The 18188-nt window shown below is 48.9% G+C and overlaps 1 protein-coding gene and 1 long non-coding RNA gene across 5 annotated transcripts; both read left to right on the top strand.

Moving 5' to 3' along the window:
- Nucleotides 1-2928: 2928 nt before the first annotated feature.
- Nucleotides 2929-4776, top strand: LOC129046019 (uncharacterized). 2 transcript variants are annotated; one of them, XR_008506664.1, is made up of 3 exons: nucleotides 2929-3261; nucleotides 3344-3898; nucleotides 4156-4776. It is a non-coding gene; the product is annotated as an uncharacterized LOC129046019 (long non-coding RNA). The 2 variants fall into 2 exon arrangements; XR_008506663.1 differs by having other exon boundaries at nucleotides 3326-3898.
- A 2539-nt stretch (nucleotides 4777-7315) lies between these two features.
- DMRT2 (doublesex and mab-3 related transcription factor 2) lies at nucleotides 7316-14158 on the top strand. 3 transcript variants are annotated; one of them, XM_064580123.1, is made up of 4 exons: nucleotides 7316-7443; nucleotides 8500-9053; nucleotides 10628-10730; nucleotides 12811-14158. In XM_064580123.1, the coding sequence occupies exons 2-4, from the start codon at nucleotides 8544-8546 to the stop codon at nucleotides 13866-13868; spliced, it is 1671 nt and encodes a 556-aa protein (XP_064436193.1). In that variant the 5' UTR covers nucleotides 7316-7443; nucleotides 8500-8543; the 3' UTR covers nucleotides 13869-14158. The 3 variants fall into 3 exon arrangements, with proteins under 3 accessions (XP_064436193.1, XP_045738142.1, XP_045738143.1); XM_045882186.3 differs by having other exon boundaries at nucleotides 7316-7715; XM_045882187.3 differs by having other exon boundaries at nucleotides 7316-7715; nucleotides 12375-13047.
- The last annotated feature ends 4030 nt before the right edge of the window (nucleotides 14159-18188 follow it).

Here is an 18188-nt window from a genome sequence, read left to right as displayed (position 1 = left end):
GGACCGCAGACGCTCCTGGAAAAGCGGGCGTGCAGGGTGGGGGTGCGCGGGTGCTGCTCTTTTCCAAGGACCCCGGCCTGGCCGCCGGGTCGCCGGGTCGCTGGTCTGCGTGCCCGCTCTACAGCGCCCCCGCGTGGCCTCTTGCGCCGGGAGGACGAACCTGTCACTGGTTTCCCCATACTGGGTCCCCGAGCAGCGACCCCGCCCCGGGGGGTCGCTGGCATTTGGCAATGCAATCGCTTGGGGACCACTAGACACTGGGAGAGGATCAAAGCATTCCTGTGGAGCCCGAAGCGCCCAGGGATGCACTTTTGTTAGCCTGGCCTCACCTCGGCAATAAATTTTTCTGCGAAAGAAGGGGCAGGGGTGGAGAGCCAAGGGGGGCCTGGTGGCTGGGAGGACGAGAGTGTCATGCACCTGTGCTCCCGTCCCGTTAAATCAGTAAGAAGCAAGTGACATCTCCCCCCTTTCTTGCCCCCTTCGAACCGCTTATTTCCCTCCTTTAGAACACCCGCCTGTTTGTGGGGTCAGCGTTTTCAAAGAGAATATTTCCTCCAGCTCTTAAAGTTTATGTCGCACTTTGCTATAAGGGGCGCGCCCTCAGGCGGGGCTTTCGTCTCCTCCCTGTTCCCCCCTCTCCTCCCCACACACAGACCTTTTCCATTTTCTCACCCCACCTTGAAGTATAAAAAAGTATATGGGACATAACTTTAAAGATGATTTGTATCAACTTCAGGTCTTTTATTTTGCAGAATAACAGATTGACGCCTCAAGGACAGAGGGTGAGGAAAGTGGCCCAAGGTCAAGCGTGACTTTAGTTGGCAAAACCGAGGATCGAACAGGAAAATCCTTAGAGAGTCTTACTACTTACCCCCCCCCCACTACTTATTTCACAGACGGAAAGAATCCCCGAACCATCTTAGGCTAAGTCAAATACTTTGTAAAGGTGTCAGTGTTCTCACCAACTGACTTCAAGGCTCCGCACTCACACTTCAGTCACTGGGATATATGGACAGTCGCTTGCTAGCCACAGGAAAGCAAAGACAGAACCAAGTGCTGTTTGATTCTCTCTTCCTATCCACTCCCTCCCCGCCCCCAATCCTTAGCAGACACTATGGTACATCTGAGCTGTGCAGGTTACCCTGTCAGGGTCTTCTACCAAGCTTCAACAAAGGGATGTTTCTGGTAGAAATTAGGAGGATCCCCCCTGCCAGGAGAGACCCTTCTCAGAGAGACTTCCTGGGGCTAAGAGCAATGGAAATAGTTTGGCTTTCCCCAAAGCCCAAACTCAGACCCCAGACCCAGCATATCACACACAGCAAGGCTAGGAAAGCCTGTTTAAATGGCTGGTTAGTTTTTGCTTAAAATCCTACTTTGGAAACTTTTTGAGTTGTGAGAACCCTCTTTGTCACCAGAATGAATCCTCATTGGATCTGGGCTCTAGAGAACTAACTCTTTTGTGATATGACTCTATGTTCCCCTCTTTCACTAGTTGACAGATTTTTTTTTTTTTTTTTTTTTGCTTTCACATTTTTGACTAGCATTTTGACTAGACAGGATCAATCTTAGAAGTACGGTAGAGCAGAAATACCACCAAGATGTCAGAACCAACACTAAAGTTTGTTTCTAATTCTTTTCCTCCTCCTCTTCCTCTTGTCCTCCTTGGACTTTTCTCATGTCCTTCATCTTATTACCATGAGCCATGAGTCCATCAACAGACGTTAAAGTTTGTTAGAGACTTTAAGGTTTGGGAGAGAATCTGGAAACCACTGAATCTTACTCCTTCACTTTTTAGTCAAGGAATCTGAGGCCTAGCAAGGTGAAAAAAATTTACCCACTGCCTGCTACACATGGATGAAATTAAATTTTCACCATAGTGCCTGAGGACCCCTCCCTGTTTTGCTTCCTCCTCTCTCTCTCTCTTGATTTTTCTCTACTTGGTATAGTTGGACTGTCAGGAAAATATTGAGAGTGATTTGAGCATGTATAAAGTCTGCCCCCTCCAAATGTTAAGCCCCAATATGGGATGGGAGTGGGGGTGCAGGTTCTCAGGGTTAAGGGTTTACTGTTTCAGTTAGTCATGAGGCCCCCTAGGGGTAGTGGGAGGTCCACAGCAGGAGTCCTGTGTGTGCGCACAGGGCTTCCCGATGTGGCAACAAGCCACACGTCCTCTCCTGATGACCTTCCATAGCATGGCACTGCCCCTGGGGTAGAACCCAGGTTCCACTACCATTCTTGAGTCTATACCTCCCCTGATGACCATTTGGAATGGGTACTGAGGAGTGAAGGAGTTCTGTGGTTGCCTCATCTCCTAGCCCTACATGACTCTCCAGTGAATTGAGCCACGTTTCCCAGCAAGGAAGATGAATACTGCCTGAGGTTTGGGACCCGAAGGCTGGCAGATCCTTCAGAAATTCAAGGGAGACAAGATTGCTTCACAGTTCCGCCATCAGACTCCATATCCCTCTGCAAAGGGCACTTTTTTTTTTTTTTAATTGTATGAAGGCATCATGGAGCCTGAGAAGTGACTGTGGGCCCGTGGGACCCCTGCGGCCACTGTGTTGCTGTGTGCCTCCCTAGCAAATCCCATGAGCCTCTCTCAGCCTCAGTTTTCCTTTGCATTTGTAAAACGGGGGGCCTGGACTAATCATGTCCCTCTTGGTTTCAAATGCCTGTGATTTAAACCCTGTCTCATAAGGAGGAGGGAGGAGAACGCAGATCGCATTGTCCTTTTGTTCAGCTTTTTTGGACACGCAGAACAAGGAAAGGGAGAACAGTTATCTCCCGAAAGCTGCCCCCCGCCCAACCCCCTTGCTTGTGACAGGTCGTATATTTGATTACGCAAAGCAAATTGGGAAATCATATCTCTGCAATCCCATCTGGGATTATTTATTTCGCCGCGTCCACAGCCGGTCAAAGTTGTGAGAGGATACAATGTTAAAAGTAGCTCCCCGCGAGAGGAGGTGGATTCGAGTTCATCTCCAGAGAAACCAGGGCCATAACTGGCCACAGCAAAGCATTTCTGCGAGACCCAAAAATTTCTAAGCGTCATTCACCACCCCAGGCGCTCGCGGCAGGTTGATCTGGCTGGCGCTTCAAGCTGGTGATTCAGGGCAGGGGTCCTCCAGGGTCCAGCTTTGTCTCCAGGCCTGGGAAGCTGGAAAGTCGGGCCCTGGGGAGGAGATCAGGCTTGGAATTTCTGTAGGCTAGGTCGCGGAGTTAAAATGACAACCATAAGCTAATACAAGTAACAACTTCCAGGTACTCCAGGGTCAGTATGGCCGGGTCACCGAGCCAGGGAATCTACAGCGTTCTGTCCTTTAAGGTTAACCTCTCTTCGCAGCTGGGGAAGAGTGAGGCGCAGAGGGAGGTGAAGGATCTTCTTCACTACCACCCAGCCGAGGAGGGGCGGCAGACCCCGCGTTTGAAGACCGGTCTGCCATCTCCGAAACCCGGGCGCTCGGCCTCCAAGCCGGATCTACCACGCCGAGCCACCGCCCGGAAACCGGCGCACGGCCCGCTACCGTCCGGAGGCCGGGGGCTCAAGGAACCCGGCGAGAGGTGGCCGACCAAACCGGGGGGGGGGGGGGGAGCCAAGCGCCCTCGAGTCTCACCCAAGCCGGCGTGGCCACGCGGGCTGGAGGCGCTGCGTGCTGCGGGCGGGGCGCGGGCGGGCCAGCGTGGTGCGCCGCAGCGGATGCACGCGTGAGCGGGAGCTGATCCGAAACGCGCTGCCCTCTTTTTCTTTCTTTCTTTCTTCTTCTTCTTTTTGGAGGGGTATTTGAAGGAAAAAAGAAAGACACCTTTACCAAGAAAAAGAAGAAAAAGACCCCCTCCCCCTTCCGCTTTGTCGTTCAAGTTCCCCCGCTGGACTTGGGAAAGGGGCTCTTCGAAGCGGGTAGGTCCGAGCTGTGCGGGAACTGGCGGCGGCGGTTAGGGTGAGAGAGATTTGGGGTGGGGGGAGGAGAAGGAAGCAGAGATAGAGAGGCGCTGAGCAGCTAAGAGAGGAGATTCCACGGGCCTCGCCCACCAAGCCAGACCCGCAGAGGCCAGGCAGCCCCGCTGCTTTGTCATTTACAAGAGGGACTCGGGCTAGCACTTGGTAATTTGGTGTCGGTTTACCAGGCAAGGGACTTCTGTTTCCTCACCTAACAGGTCCTCAACTCATGGCCCGACTCCTTTTTAGAGAGGAACCCGGAGAAAGGAACTGGACTCCCTGCTCCCTCGCCTTTCGGTCGAGCTTTCGAGGCTTTCGGCGGCCGGGCCGTTGGTCGATCAACCAACGGAACGTTCATTGAACAGTTCCTACTAGGTGAAGACTACACGGAGGAAGGCCACTCTTCCCATCTGGCAGATGAGACAACTGATGCGCAGAAATAGAATTGACCGAGATCACGTGGTCAGCGGACCACGTCTACAGCCCAGGCTCTCTGACTCCTTTTGCTTCTGCATGTTTAAATAAGTTTGTGCAAGCTTAGATTCATTCCTTTTTCATTTCCCCAGAAAAATGGAGATAATTTCTTGTTTAATATCGGAGTTCCTCAGACTTCCTGAAGTTCACCCCAAGATAAAAACATCACTTTCCCCACTCCCTTCCCACATACCTCACTTCTAAGCGATTGTTGGAATTGTGATACTCAGGGGGCCATTCGGGGCCAGGGAATGGAGTGTAATTCAACTGGATCGCGATTACAGCTGCAGGCCTCCCAGTGGCAGATGGTGTGCCGGGAAGGTGGTAGGACAGGTGGGGGGTGGGGTGGAGGGGGACAAGCGGAGTTGGGCTGGGAAGTATGGAGGAAGCAGTAGGGGCTGTCTTGTCGGTTTCTGCTAAGGGTGGAGGAGTGCTGAGAAGGGAGCGGCTCTGGGCCCACCCACCTGAAATCTGCGGGCCCAATCCCCTTGGCAAGCGGGAGAACGCCGCCTTCCCCACGTCCCGGCAGGAGAGGCCGGTCCAGCCGACCCACGTTCTCGGGACCTTGCTTTCTCGGTTTGCTCGGAGTCCCAGGAGCCGGCACCACTGTCCTCGGGTCCTACTACCTCCCCCACCCCTAGCCCCCATCTCCTGCCCTAGTTTTGCCCGCATGGTTTACTGTACACAAATCCCTCTTGTTTCCTCCTTTGTAGCAGCTTTTCCAACTCCAACTAGTTCAAGGACTGTCTGTCTGGTTTATTTTCTGTTTAGGAAATTGCCACTCAGTGCCCCTTTGCCCTCCTGTTCCTTCCCGGCTCCCCTTCCCCTCAATCTATTACCCCACATTAGCCAACCTACTTTCTTGATTTTGTTTCTTAATATTCAGAATAACTAGTGAAGGGCTAATGATTTCATATCTTCCCCCGCAAAAGCAATAAATGAAATAAAAGCCCAGGGTGACAACCGCGCGCACACGCGGCCAGCCCTGGTGGAGGTTTGTCGTTCACTTTCACGTCGCAGGGGAGAAGCACTGAAATGCGTGTTTGCAAAAGCAGAAATGTAGCTAGGAAGAACAGACGCAGAATAGTTGATACAAACGTGTTGTGTCCTGTTACAGGAGGGTTGCTCATAACGCCAGGTACAAAAATTAGACGGGGAGCCGGGGAATAAAATAAAAAAACGGGGACCCATTGTGAGTCTTTGTGGTTGGGAGCGAAGTTTCTGAGACTTCAGAGAAGAGGCCGACCAGTCCATTGCTCTCCCAGCGACCACTGCGTGACCCAGGGCTCCTCTTTGAACCTCAGTGTCGTCTTTGGGGGAAAATGGGGAAAATAACACATTTCTGCTGTGGTTGAGAATCCAAACGCTCTAACGTAGGTGAACAAATGCACCTCGACGAGTGTAAGTAACTACGAAAAAGGTAATAAAAATCATTGGTGTTATTAGTGGGGCCAAGCGAGAGGCACGAAAGGCCTGCGTGACGCTTTGTCTCGTGTCTGAGCGTGCACGGCTCCCAATTTACCCTCTGAGACGCCCAGAGCAACTGAGCAGCCTACTGCAATAATTAGGACTGTTTCTTGTGCTTCCTTCGCTGGACACCGCGAGAGGCTCCGGGGAGAAGCACCCGCACGAAGGGAAATCCCAGTGTCTGGTTACCAGGACAGAGCTTTGCAACTCTGCCAAAGGCTTGAGAATACCTGCCCGTCCCGCCGGCCGATCTCGTTACTTTCACAGTAATCCCTAAACTGCCCCCTTTCCACTGCTCAGAACTTGGTTAACTTCTTTCCATGGGCTCTGAGAAAAGAGATGTTAGAACCAGTTCAGCAATTTCCTTCTTTTAACACATATTTATCGCAGGCCTACTATGTGCTCAGTGCAATGGCACTCAATTTCCCAATCTCTCCTAAACCGATCCTGAGAGGCACTGATTATTTAAAGGTGTTACTAGAAATGCGTCTAAGTGATTTTAAATTCATTTCAAGAAATAAAATGTAACGTTGAAATAGGGGACTAATTCAACCTGTTGAAAACCTAACTTATTAAACATTTGCGTAAGGGATTTTTGAGACGGTAGAAAGTCTTTCTCTTTATAAATGCACTCATGCACACTAAAAAAGTCATCCTTAAAAAAACCCAGCTTCGTTTAAAAACATGCTTAGAGTGAATATATTGCACCTAAATCTCTTAATGGCATGTATTTCCGTCCCCCCCGCCCCATCAACTAACAGTAATTGACATCGGAGAAAAATGTTAGTGACGTGGGTGACTTGGCGACCTGCCTGCCTCGCGGGTTTGATGAAAGTTAACGAGGAACTACTTTGCACTTCAAGGATGAGCGGCACTAGGCACAAAAATATCTACAGATCATTTGTCCGTCAACCCGGCACTGTGGTGGTGCAAGGTAACCACTGATTTAGTCTTGCAGGACAAAGTAGGATGCCGCTGTGCCCCCGATCAGAGAGGCCCCACTTCCGCGCCCAATTTTGGGTTATTGAGTCGCGGAAATACTGGAGATGCTGATAACGTAGAGACCACCACCAATCTTTCTGACCACTGCCTTGACTAGTACCTTCTCTTGTGAACAACGCGATTCATAAGAGTGTGTTTCTGCTTGTTTCCTATAGTCCGCGAGATAAATGGCGACTTCACCCCAGCAGACGCTGTCACACTTCGGGTTTAACGTAGGGACAGACGACCCCGCTGCACCGAACGCAGCGCGGGACGATTTTCGGGAGGAGCGCGGAAGGGAGGGGCGCGACGGCCGCGAGGGGGCGGAGAGCGCCAGCCCGGCGCGCCTCGGCCAATCAGCGTGCACACCGCCTGACAACCGTCCAATTAGAGGGCGCGGAGCTCGGGGCCCCGAGCCGATAATACTAGGGAAGGGAGCAGAGGCTGACTATTGCAGCAAGGGGCGCTGCGCCGCACGCCGCTGCGTGCGCCCGCCCCGAGAGCCCGAGATCTGAGCCAGGCCAGGGCGGCCCTACCTTCCCGCCCAGACTGGGTCCGAGGAAGCCGAAAGCAGCTTCAGCGAGGTGAAGCGCTCGGGGCTGCTAAGGACCGATTAGAACTTTGCAGAGTCCGGGATGTGCGGGGCGAGGCCGCTGAGAACTTGATTCATCTTCTCCACCCTTCTCCCCTACTCCCCATCCACTGGGCTCCAGGCCTCCAGCTGTCAGCCCCCGATTTCGTGGCAGGGTGTGGCGACCCCGATTTCTTTTTGCAAGCACAGCCAGCAGCCCAAGAGCCAGGTCCCAAGGCTGGATATCTTTTTGCCTCGGCTGCTAGCCTGGGCCTCAGAGTCTTGGTGAGTGCTGTGATATTGTTCCGGGTGTCAGGGAGGGCAAAATCACCTTTTCTTTTCTATTTTACTTGCATGTCTTGCCTCTAAGTGCAAACCCTGCCCGATGTATACGGAGACCGTGCAGCTCAGCCCTGCGCGGCTCAAGCACTATTGAGGCTGGAAGGACATCTGCAGCTCCATGCTCAGTGTCCTTACGGGGCTCTGACAGGAGAAAAATTTTGATTTTCAGTTGATTATTTGCTGGGGGTGGGGGGCATGAAAGGACCTTTCCAAGCCCAAAAAGGGGTCCTTGTGGTGGTGTAAGAGGATGAAAGGCACTTGGAAGGCGTAGGATGGTACTTTGCTGGGTCTGAAGGACCCCTGTGATCTAAAGGAAAATGACTCTCCCATCGACGTTTTCCTATTCATCATGGCCATACTAATTAGGTGTGGGGAAGCCTGACAAGTAGCCTAGGCCGGCCTAGGTGGACACAATACTTTTGTGTGTGAGAGCAGTGCGTTACCTAGGGACTTGTCCCCAAAGCGGGTGTAAAGCCAGAGAGGTCTGTGGTTAAAGGTCAGGTGCTCATAGAGCACTTAGAATCAATAGATAAAAACCTCGTTGGGTTGGGGATTTCTGGGGACCCTAAAGATACAAGAAAGGCACTGTGGTGTAGATGTGAGGGACGTGGAGAGACAGGGCTCCTCAAGGGGCCAGGGGCGATAGCCCAGGAGCTTGGGGCCCAAGGCCGGGGGTCGGTGCCTGACGGCGGTGGGTGCGCCTTCGGGTCTTTCCGTGTCTCCGCAGAGCGCAGGAGACTGAGCGTAGGCCGGAGCGAGGCGCAGCGCGCCATGGCAGGCCGGCCGGCAGCGGGCCCGGCAGCCGGAGACTGGGAGATCGACGTGGAGAGCCTGGAGCTGGAGGAGGACGGCCGCGGGCCGCCGCCGCCTACGCCGCCCGGGCCCAGCCCGCCGTCGGCCGACGCGGACGGCGAGGACGACGAGGACGAGGACGAGGACGACGACGCGGAGGACGCGGGCGACGCGCCCCCGGGGGTGCCGGGCCGGCCGGCGCAGCAGCGGGGGCCACCGCCGGGGCCAAGCCCCGCGCCGCAGGCTTCGCCGCCGCAGGCCGGGCCCCCGGGGCGCGGCGCGAACGCGGGCGGCGGCGCGGAGCCGCGCAAGCTCAGCCGCACGCCCAAGTGCGCGCGCTGCCGCAACCACGGCGTGGTGTCCTGCCTCAAGGGCCACAAGCGCTTCTGCCGCTGGCGCGACTGCCAGTGCGCCAACTGCCTGCTGGTGGTGGAGCGCCAGCGCGTCATGGCCGCCCAGGTGGCGCTCCGGAGGCAGCAGGCCACCGAGGTGCGTACCCGCCGGGCCCGGGGGGCGCCTCGCCGGAGACCCGGGCCGCCGGGGGGGTCGGGCGCGGGGAGGGACGCGGCCGCTCCCGGGCCCCGGGCCCAGGGCCGCGGCGCCAGGCGCTTCCTGGGAAGCGTGGTGAGGACACTTCTCTCCTCGCGGGGAGTCGGGGCGGGGTGGAGTGCAGGCCGCGGGCACCGCCGGGGGCACTTGGCCGGAGAGAAAAGCAGGCAGAGAGGCCTCGAACGTGGCTCGGAACTTTGTGGGAAAGACTTTTTTTTTTTTTTTTTTATCGTTTGTATGTTAAAAGTTTATTTTGGTGGTGCTGGGGGGGGGAGGAGGACAGTGGTTGCCGCAGTGCACCGCTTCTATCGTCCGTCACTGCGGATCTCGGGAAAAGAACCACGCAGCCGGTTGTGCGCTCCGCGCTCCCGCTGTCGCGGGCCACTTAACAGGGGCAGAAGGTGCTGCCCACTTTACAGAGGAGAGCAAAACGGCATGGGACGTTAGGTGCCCGCAGCCCAAGGTCGCGAAGCCAGAAGCTTCTGACCTTTGAGCCGGTGGAAGGATCCCTGCTGCCTCGCACCGTGGGGCTCCAGCTGTGAGAGCCAGGGTTTTCTTTACGGGTGAGGCTCTTTTTGAACTTAGCATTTCGCGTTTCCTTGTGGTCCTGCGCACGGAGAGCTCAGAGCGAGGGAGGCTGCGCGGGGTCCCCTCTCCCAGATTCAGGGCGTGGGAAGATTTTTGCTTTTACTTTTTGGCAAGGAGGGAGTGGGGAGTGGATCACCATACACACAGAAGGCGGGGACCCTACTGGAAGGTTTCCCAAGGCTCCGGAGAGTGTGCGCTGGATGCCCCAGGTGGCCTTGGCCCTGGGCTGGGCCTGCTCCCGCCTGCGGTGCGTTTCGCCGGTGTCTCCTGGGTCCCTCGCGGGCGTAGAAGGGCCCAGAATACCACCGACCTGGCGGTGAGGGAGGGAGCCAAGTCGGGTTTCCCCTTGTCCCTCCGTCTGAGGGTGCTAGCCTTCCTGTATCCCAGTCTCCCAGTTTTTTGGGCCAGGCTCGGGAGAGTTTGTGAGACTGGTACCCTCATACTTCTCCTTCAACCCCCTGCGCCCCATCGCACCTGCCCTACTGCGAGGAGAAACCAGCTCCGCCTCACTGCTCCGTGGCAGGCCATGGGCACCTTTGGCCCTACCTCTGGGTGCCTGGGACACAGTTGTCCCCCACAGCTCTCCTTCAGGGCCTGGCTCCTATGGTCTCCACTGTGGATTTTGCCTTCCTGTGGGATGTCCCCTAACTTCTGGCTGCGGGATGAATCTGGGGTGACTCTAGCAAAGTGGCCCTAAAGAAAATCTGCCCCACTCCCCATCAACTGAAGTTGGCCGCTTCAGACAGAGCTTCCAGCTCGTTGCCCTGGAATTAAGGGGTGCTGGTGTAAATTTGTTTAGAGTCATTTTTTGACATGGGTTGGGAAAATAAATACATTTGGGGGGGGGTTGCTGATAACCCTTCCTACTCCTTTCTGTCCCACAATTTCTTTTAGAGCATTGTTGATTATGTTTCTTGTATTTACAGGACAAGAAGGGGCTTTCCGGGAAGCAGAATAATTTCGAGCGCAAAGCTGTGTATCAGAGGCAAGTCAGGGCACCCAGTTTGCTGGCCAAAAGCATTTTAGAAGGTAAAGCAATGCAGAATTATCCTTCAGCCTTTTAAACCAAGTTCTGAGGGATTCCCATTATTCACACATATGGCATTTTTATTAACCTGTGAAGGAGCAGTCTGAGGGGAGGGTGCTTTTTATTAGGAAGTTTTGCTCTAGGGAAGAAATCAGGATGTGGGAAAATGGATCTCACATACCTCCTGAGGTTTTCGTCATCGATAATTCTGCTGTCTGCTTAATAGTTGCTGTCTGCTTAATAGTTAAGGGGTTAACATGGAGTGCATTTGAAATTTGCCCTAGCATGAGGGATGTGCAAAGATCCACTGCCACCTGATCGTGGAGTGAAGAAGGAAATAAATTTTTAAAAAATTATTTGGTTGTCCTTGGAGCTACAATAGGTCAAGTAAGGAGGTGAACAGCTACCCACACCGATAAAGACCTCTAGTCTGGCTATCCAACCTCTAATACCACTCTTTTTCACGGTACTGTATTCCTCCGTGGATTAGCTACGTAATTGTGGTTATTCACATCTCAGTTTACCATTTCTGACAGTCAAGATTGTAGAGTCTGGAAGAGGTTTTGAATCACATGAGATAAGTGGAGGTTGAAGTTGAATTTGAACAGCGTGAATTCTGTCTCTCTACCATGTTTTCATTTTCTCTAAAGCCTGGGGATACATTAATTTTTCTTAAAATATTGCTGATTTTTAAAAGCAACACTGGGGATGGAATTTATTTATTGGCCTGATAAGTAATACATTGATCACCTTTCACTATGTAAATAAAGGAAAGTTTATATTTGTTCTAATCACTGTCCCTTCATAAGATTCAGGTTGAAAAGCAGGTTTTTTTGTTTTAAGTAGATATTTGAATTCTGCTTTTTTCTTATGTGGCTTCTGAATTGAGTTGGTTCTACACAGGTTTTAAAGCTTGTTCATAGTCTTGCCCTGTCCTGTATACTTCTGACCTTAGAATGGTTTCTCATGTTAATGAATTCGGTTACAAACTGGGTAAACAGATTTATAGCCATAGGGACCACACGGATAGATTGAAATGGTGCCAAAGCAACCTAGGGAGTGGGAGGGCTAAATGGAATAGTAAATTCAAGTAAATAACATCCTGGCAAAACCTACCATGGAACTGGAAACATTAATTTTCAAATTTTATTTTATTTGCAAATGAGGATGATGGGTTTGTCACTATGTAAACAAACATCACAATGGATCCTTCAAACAAATTTAAGAGCAGCCAGTGCTTGGGTTAGTGAAATACTTTTATGCTGCCAGGAATTCTATTTATGTCATGCTAATCTTCGTTTGTTGTTGTTTTTTTTTTTTTAACTTTGTCCTTATTCATAAAATGTGCACTGACTTTATATTGTAATGTTTGCTTGTTCAATCATTTTGGTATCTGGCCAACATGATCAGAACTTGGGAAAAATGTTTTAGATCAGTTCTTTTCAATATAGCTGCTGGTCTCTCCTCTGCCTTTACTGTTGTTTGCTTGTTCCTACCTCCAGCCTGGGGGTGGGGCCTGGTTAAATCACGGCAGTCTGCTGGACTAGTTAACAGCTCTTTTCAATTTTCTGTGTTTCTCTGTTTCCTTAAGTCTCTCTTCTCTTTTTCTCCCCACTAATCTGCTGTAACTTTCTCTTTTTCCCTAGTTCTTCTTGGATTTTTCTACACCTGTAACAATGTGTATATAATGAACCATCTTTAGAAAAGAGCAGTGCCATCAGCTTTAGGAATAGAGATCTTTTTTAATAATGGAAAAAGATGACACGGATAGTAAGAAAGCGTTGATGAAGCAAGATGAGCAGGCTTGTCTCTTACTGTGTAGGAGCCTGGGAAGTGTGTTACAGTTTCAGCCTGTGATGATGAAACAACAACAGACAGTTACCATATGGCTCTCCTGCTCCCCAAAGAGACCCATTTTAAACCTGGCCTATACTTTTGCTTTCTGTGTAAAAGATGAATGTTTTGGAACTGTAAAGTGTTCTTGTTCCGCCGACTTGCAGTGTTTCTGTTGCCTTCTCGGTTTCCAGATTTGTCTTCCCTAGATGTTAATCTCTTCTCCTGTGCAATGCTTGCTTATTTTAGGCTACCGCCCCATTCCAGCCGAAACTTACGTGGGAGGGAGCTTACCCCTACCTCCCCCGGTAAGTGACCGGATGCGGAAAAGGCGGGCCTTTGCTGATAAAGAGTTGGAGAACATTATGCTGGAGAGAGAATATAAAGAGAGGGAGATGTTGGAAGCGTCCCAAGCTGCTGCCTTGTTCCTGCCCAACCGCATGGTGCACGGACCTGAATATAACTCCTACAAAAGCACCTATAGCCCCACCCCAGTGGAACCGCCAAACAAAGACTTCTGCAATTTTCTGCCCACCTGCCTTGACCTAACCATGCAGTATTCAGGGACTGGGAATATGGAACTCATTTCTTCCAATGTCAGTGTGGCCACGACTTATAGACAGTATCCCTTGTCCTCGAGATTTTTAGTTTGGCCCAAGTGTGGCCCCATCAGCGACACCCTTCTCTATCAGCAATGCCTGCTAAACGCCACCACTTCGGTTCAAGCCCTGAAGCCTGGGGCCAGCTGGGATTTGAAGGGGGTGCGAGTCCAGGATGGACTTGTGGCAGAACACGACGTGATGCCCCCCAAACTAGAAGGCTCGCTGCTTCTGCCTCACGCTCCGGAGGTCCAGACCGCGAGAGGTGACCTTCAGGGTCACCAGGCTGTCCCCGAGAGGTCTGCATTCTCCCCACCCAGACGGAATTTCTCTCCCATTGTTGACTCGGACTCCCTGGCAGCTCAAGGGCACATCTTAACCAAGATCAGCAAAGAAAGCACCAGGCACCCTCTGCCACTTAAACATAATCCATTCCACTCATTATTCCAGCAAACTCTGAATGACAAATCAGGTCCTGAGTTGAAAACACCATTTGTCAAAGAGGCCTTTGAAGAGGGCCCTAAGAAACACAGAGAGTGTTTAGTCAAGGAGAACCAGAAGTACACATTTACAATAGACAGATATGCCAAAGACCTTTTCGTAGCCAAACAGGTTGGAACAAAACTCTCTGTGAATGAACCGCTGTCATTTTCTGTTGAGTCTATTCTTAAGAGGCCTTCATCTGCCATCACTCACGTCTCTCAGTGAAAGGCTGCTTACACAGAAAGCTGGATTTTCTGCCATCTCAGAGGGGTCTTACCAGTTGCTAATTTTTTTTTTTTAAAGAAGAAAAGCTAAGATGTTTGTATAAAGAAATTTCTAATGTAAATGGTGATGATTTAAAAAATTATATCTATTCATATGCATGTACTTTTTCTCACATAAATATATTTAAACTTAAAGATGGAAACTGCTTATGTGCAAACTGTAAAGTTCTGTGCTTTACACAGCGTTTCAAAAAGCAATAAAGTTGACACTGTCTTCTGAAAGACCCAGTATTTGCAGAAGCACCTAGTTGTCTCTGTCTACATGAAAAACCAGTGTCCATGAAATATATTCTGTGTTTTTCTGTGATTCTGTGTAGTTTCAAGTGCTCTCAGTGTTCACTGGGGGCCACGGGAGATACCTTATAGTGCCTTAGATTTGCATTTTAGAGGGCATGTAAATTTAGCTGTTCAAGACTGAGGCAAAAATAGCTTTAAGGAGAACATAGAACAGGTCTGCATGTCTCTAGAATCATAACTTTATGTGATTGGACAAAGGGGAATTAATTTGTGGGAAAATCAAGTTTAAGATCTTATTTAGATGATGACCTGAGTTCTCGGGATGGATGTCTTTTAGCCTTCTGAGTCCTGGTTTCCTTTCCTGATGAGATGTGTATTTGGGGCCTCACGCTTCCTTCCTAGATTGAACTTTCTATGATTTCTAGGTGGCAAGGGGTCACAGAGCAGGTTCACTTGTCAGGTGCGGTTGGTTCAAACCATGAGAGTGTATGGTTGAACTCCTCTCAGCTCTGTTATTTCACTGTTTCCTAAGGACTGGCAGCAGCAGACATTGAGAGGTGGGCACAGTCACGACCCGTTGGTGTGCGGGGATCAGCCTGATGCTCCCACATTGTCACCAGTGCCAAAGGCTTTCAGTGTAGCTTTAAACAAAATCACTATTCAGATTGCTTCAGCTGACAGTTACCGAAGGCTGCAGATATTTATCACAGCCTGAGGGTGACTTCTTGAGTCTTAACCCCACTCCCCCCATTTTTGAGTTATTACTCTATAGTTTTGCTCAATAAAATGTTAATAACTATTGTTCTATGTGATTGATAAAGTGAGAGTAAGACATTTATGGCAGTCTTAAATTTATCTCTGAAGACCTCATCTGTGGACCCCAAATGAAGTTCTAAGATGCCTCATGTCATTTCAACCCAGAAAATCGGGAGCCAAACATCCCACCTTTAGTTTTGCAATGGAGTGAGTTGTTACTTCCAATTCTCCTCTCACTTGGGGAACAAGAACACTCGTTGGGGCATGTGGAATGTGCCAAGAGGTTTGGCAGTTTAAAGAGTTTCTTTCTTGCTCTGGAAAACATTTAAAATTACTTAAAAATGATTTTGCTACTGATGAGCTCATGTAAACCTCCAGGGGTTCTCTGAATTGTTGCTTAAAATTAGAATCGATTTCAAAAACAACAAGCCAAGCCTTAGATTGATTTCCAGTTTGTTCTTGTAAAATAATATTTGGTTTGATTGAGTCAAATTTATTTATTCTTACTGTTGCAAAAGCCAGAGCAAATGGAAGTTTGCCAGAGGGAAAGAAAATGAAAGAGGACAGAGCTCACTATGACGGAGATTATCATCATTAAGTGGAGATATGTTTTCCAGCCACGAATGCCCTGGTGTCTGGGACAGAATCTAACTTCATTCACCCCTCCTGCTCCTCCAATCATCTTTGTTTTATCTATATAGTTGTTAATTTTTATCTTATCAGGAATTTACTTTTTTGTGTCCAGTGTGAAGTGTAAACTTAGCATTCAGCCTAAGTACCGCAGAGGTAATGCGGGAAACACATCACAATAAGCCCATGGGAAAAATCCCTAGGGGAAAAAAAAGTCCCATGGAGAAGGCTTTCTTAATCCAAACATGGATTTCCTCTCTTTTTTACTCTATTTTAATAATTTAAATACTTACATGGGTCAATTTTTTTCCCTTTTGTGTTCAGTGAACATTTTGGGACATCTTTTCTGTCCTCTATCATTTTAGTCTCGTTAAGTGAATACAGTTGGTTGTGGATGTTAGTGGTTTTTCTCACATGACCAGTGACCAGAATTTTTTTTTAAAGATTTATTTATTTTTATTTGAGAGAGAGAAAGAGAGCCACCATGTGAGTGGGGGAGGGCAGAGGGAGAGAAGCAGACTCCCCACTGAGCATGGAGCCCTATGCAGGCATGACATGGGGCTCAAGGAGGGGCTCAAGGAGGGGCTCTACACAAAGCTCCTGTCTTAGAAACTTAAGATCATGACCTGAGCCCAAACCAAGAGTCAGATGCTTAACTGGCTGAGCCACCCAGGTGCCCCACCAGTGACCAGAATTTTATTGTTCTTGAACATTTATAAGGATCAGTACTTAAAGTCATATAATTATTATTATATCCTGCATCAGTTCTGCTATAATGATGAGTTCTTGGGATTTCAAACCTACCATCAGCCACTCCAGTATTTGTGCTTGGCTTGTTGTGTCTTCTCATCATTTCACTTTGATCAAAGCTGTTTGATTCTGTAGAATCTTCCAAGAACACTGTCATCGACATATCAAATCAAACTTGTGGTTCAGTATAAGCATTTTTTATATTCAAGGCAATAAATGGATTGGCTTTCATTATTTTTAAGAATGTAAAGAAGAATAAAACATGACCTTTTCCTCCATTTAACTCACAATAAAATAATGCAGCTTTAATGACATATTTTCCTTCCATCTCAACCGGTCAAACATTATGATTTTTTGCTCAGTTTGTAGTCATAGATAGTTTACAACAGTGCTTCCCAAACTTGAATGGACAATCACCTGGGGATCTTGATAAATGCAGATTCTGATTTTCTGTAGGTCTGGGGAAGGGCCTGAGATTCTGCTTTTCTAAAAAACCCCAGGGGATACTGGTGTTGCTCGTCTCCAGCCCGCACTTAGAGTAGCAAATGTTTACATTTCTGTTATTTCAGTGCACATTTAATATACTCTTCTGTGGATTTTGAGTTCTAATGCAATGGAGTTATCATAAATAATTTAATATATGTGAATAATTGAAAAAACATTTCCCTCCAAACTCGCAGACTATACAACATTCAGAGGGAATCACATTGTAAAATGGGTGTTGTGATTATGAAGCGTCAGTGGAGGTTCATCAGTTGTAACTCATGTACCTCTTTGGTGGGAGATTTGTTATTAGGGGACGCTATGTGTGTGTTGGGATTGGGGGGAATATGGAAAATCACTGTACCTTTCTCTTAATTTTGCCCTGAGCCTAAAACTATTCTAAAAAAATAAAATAAAATAAAGGCAATTGAAAGAAAATCCTTTTTTAACCCTTTGGTGGCAGAAAAAAAGTAGGACAAGACCTAGGCATGATCTTAAAGAAGACAAATTGCTTCCCTCTCTCCTTTATTAAAACTAGAAGAACTTTTAGTTTGGTTAAAAAATATTTTTTTTAACTATGGTAAAATACACATCACATAACATTTACCATTGTAACCATTTTTAAGGGTACAGTTCATTGATATTAAATATATTCACACTGTTGTGCAACCATCACCACCATCCATCTCCAGGACTCTTTATCTTGCAAAACTGAAACTCTGAACTCCTTACACAATAACTCCCTCCTCCCCACTGCTCCTGGAAACCATCATTCTACTTTCTGTCTCTATGAATTTGACTACACTAGTTACCTCATATTAAGTGGAACGATTCTGTATTTTTCCTTTTGTGAAGGGCTTATATCACTTCATGGTTCATTTATATTATGGCATACATCACAATTTCCTTCCTTTTTACTGTTGTATAATACTCCATTGTGTGTATACACCACACTCTGTTTATCCATTCATCTGTCAATGACCACTTGGGTTGCTTCCATCTTTTGACTTTTGTGAATAATGTTGCTGTGAACATGACGTGCAAATATCTCTTCACTCAGTCCTCACGTCCTGATTTCACCTTCTTCCCATCTTCAGGAACTCAATTTTTTTCGAGTATACATCCATCCCACCCTAACCCCCCCACCCCCCTGCCCCCAGTGTGTGGACCAGCTCTACTCCTTCCCAAGGGAACACCACTCTGCCGCAAGGCTCCAATATCAGATGTGCACTTTTTGATGTGCTTTAAATGCTTGTGTTATCAATCGTCTGCATTTAAAAACTTAATTCCAATTGTGAAATGAAGGACTTGTATTAACTTGTATTAAGAAACTTTCTGGAATTCCTTCTCCCAAGTCTCAGGAGTACTAAAGACCAAAGAAATGGCTGAGGGTCAAGATAAAGAA

Source organism: Mirounga angustirostris, unplaced genomic scaffold (assembly GCF_029215605.1).
Source record: "Mirounga angustirostris isolate CCGP_5_RB_7025 unplaced genomic scaffold, mMirAng1.0.hap1 SCAF_15, whole genome shotgun sequence".
Classification (NCBI taxonomy): domain Eukaryota; kingdom Metazoa; phylum Chordata; class Mammalia; order Carnivora; family Phocidae; genus Mirounga; species Mirounga angustirostris.
This window is presented reverse-complemented; position numbering and strand designations above follow the sequence as displayed.

Coding starts and splice junctions, on each gene's coding strand:
- DMRT2 (XM_064580123.1), top strand. CDS start 8,544: ATGGCAGGCCGGCCGGCAGCGGGCCCGGCAGCCGGAGACTGGGAGATC. Junction 9,054..10,627: donor GGAGGCAGCAGGCCACCGAG/GTGCGTACCCGC, acceptor TTGTATTTACAG/GACAAGAAGGGGCTTTCCGG. Junction 10,731..12,810: donor GGCCAAAAGCATTTTAGAAG/GTAAAGCAATGC, acceptor TGCTTATTTTAG/GCTACCGCCCCATTCCAGCC.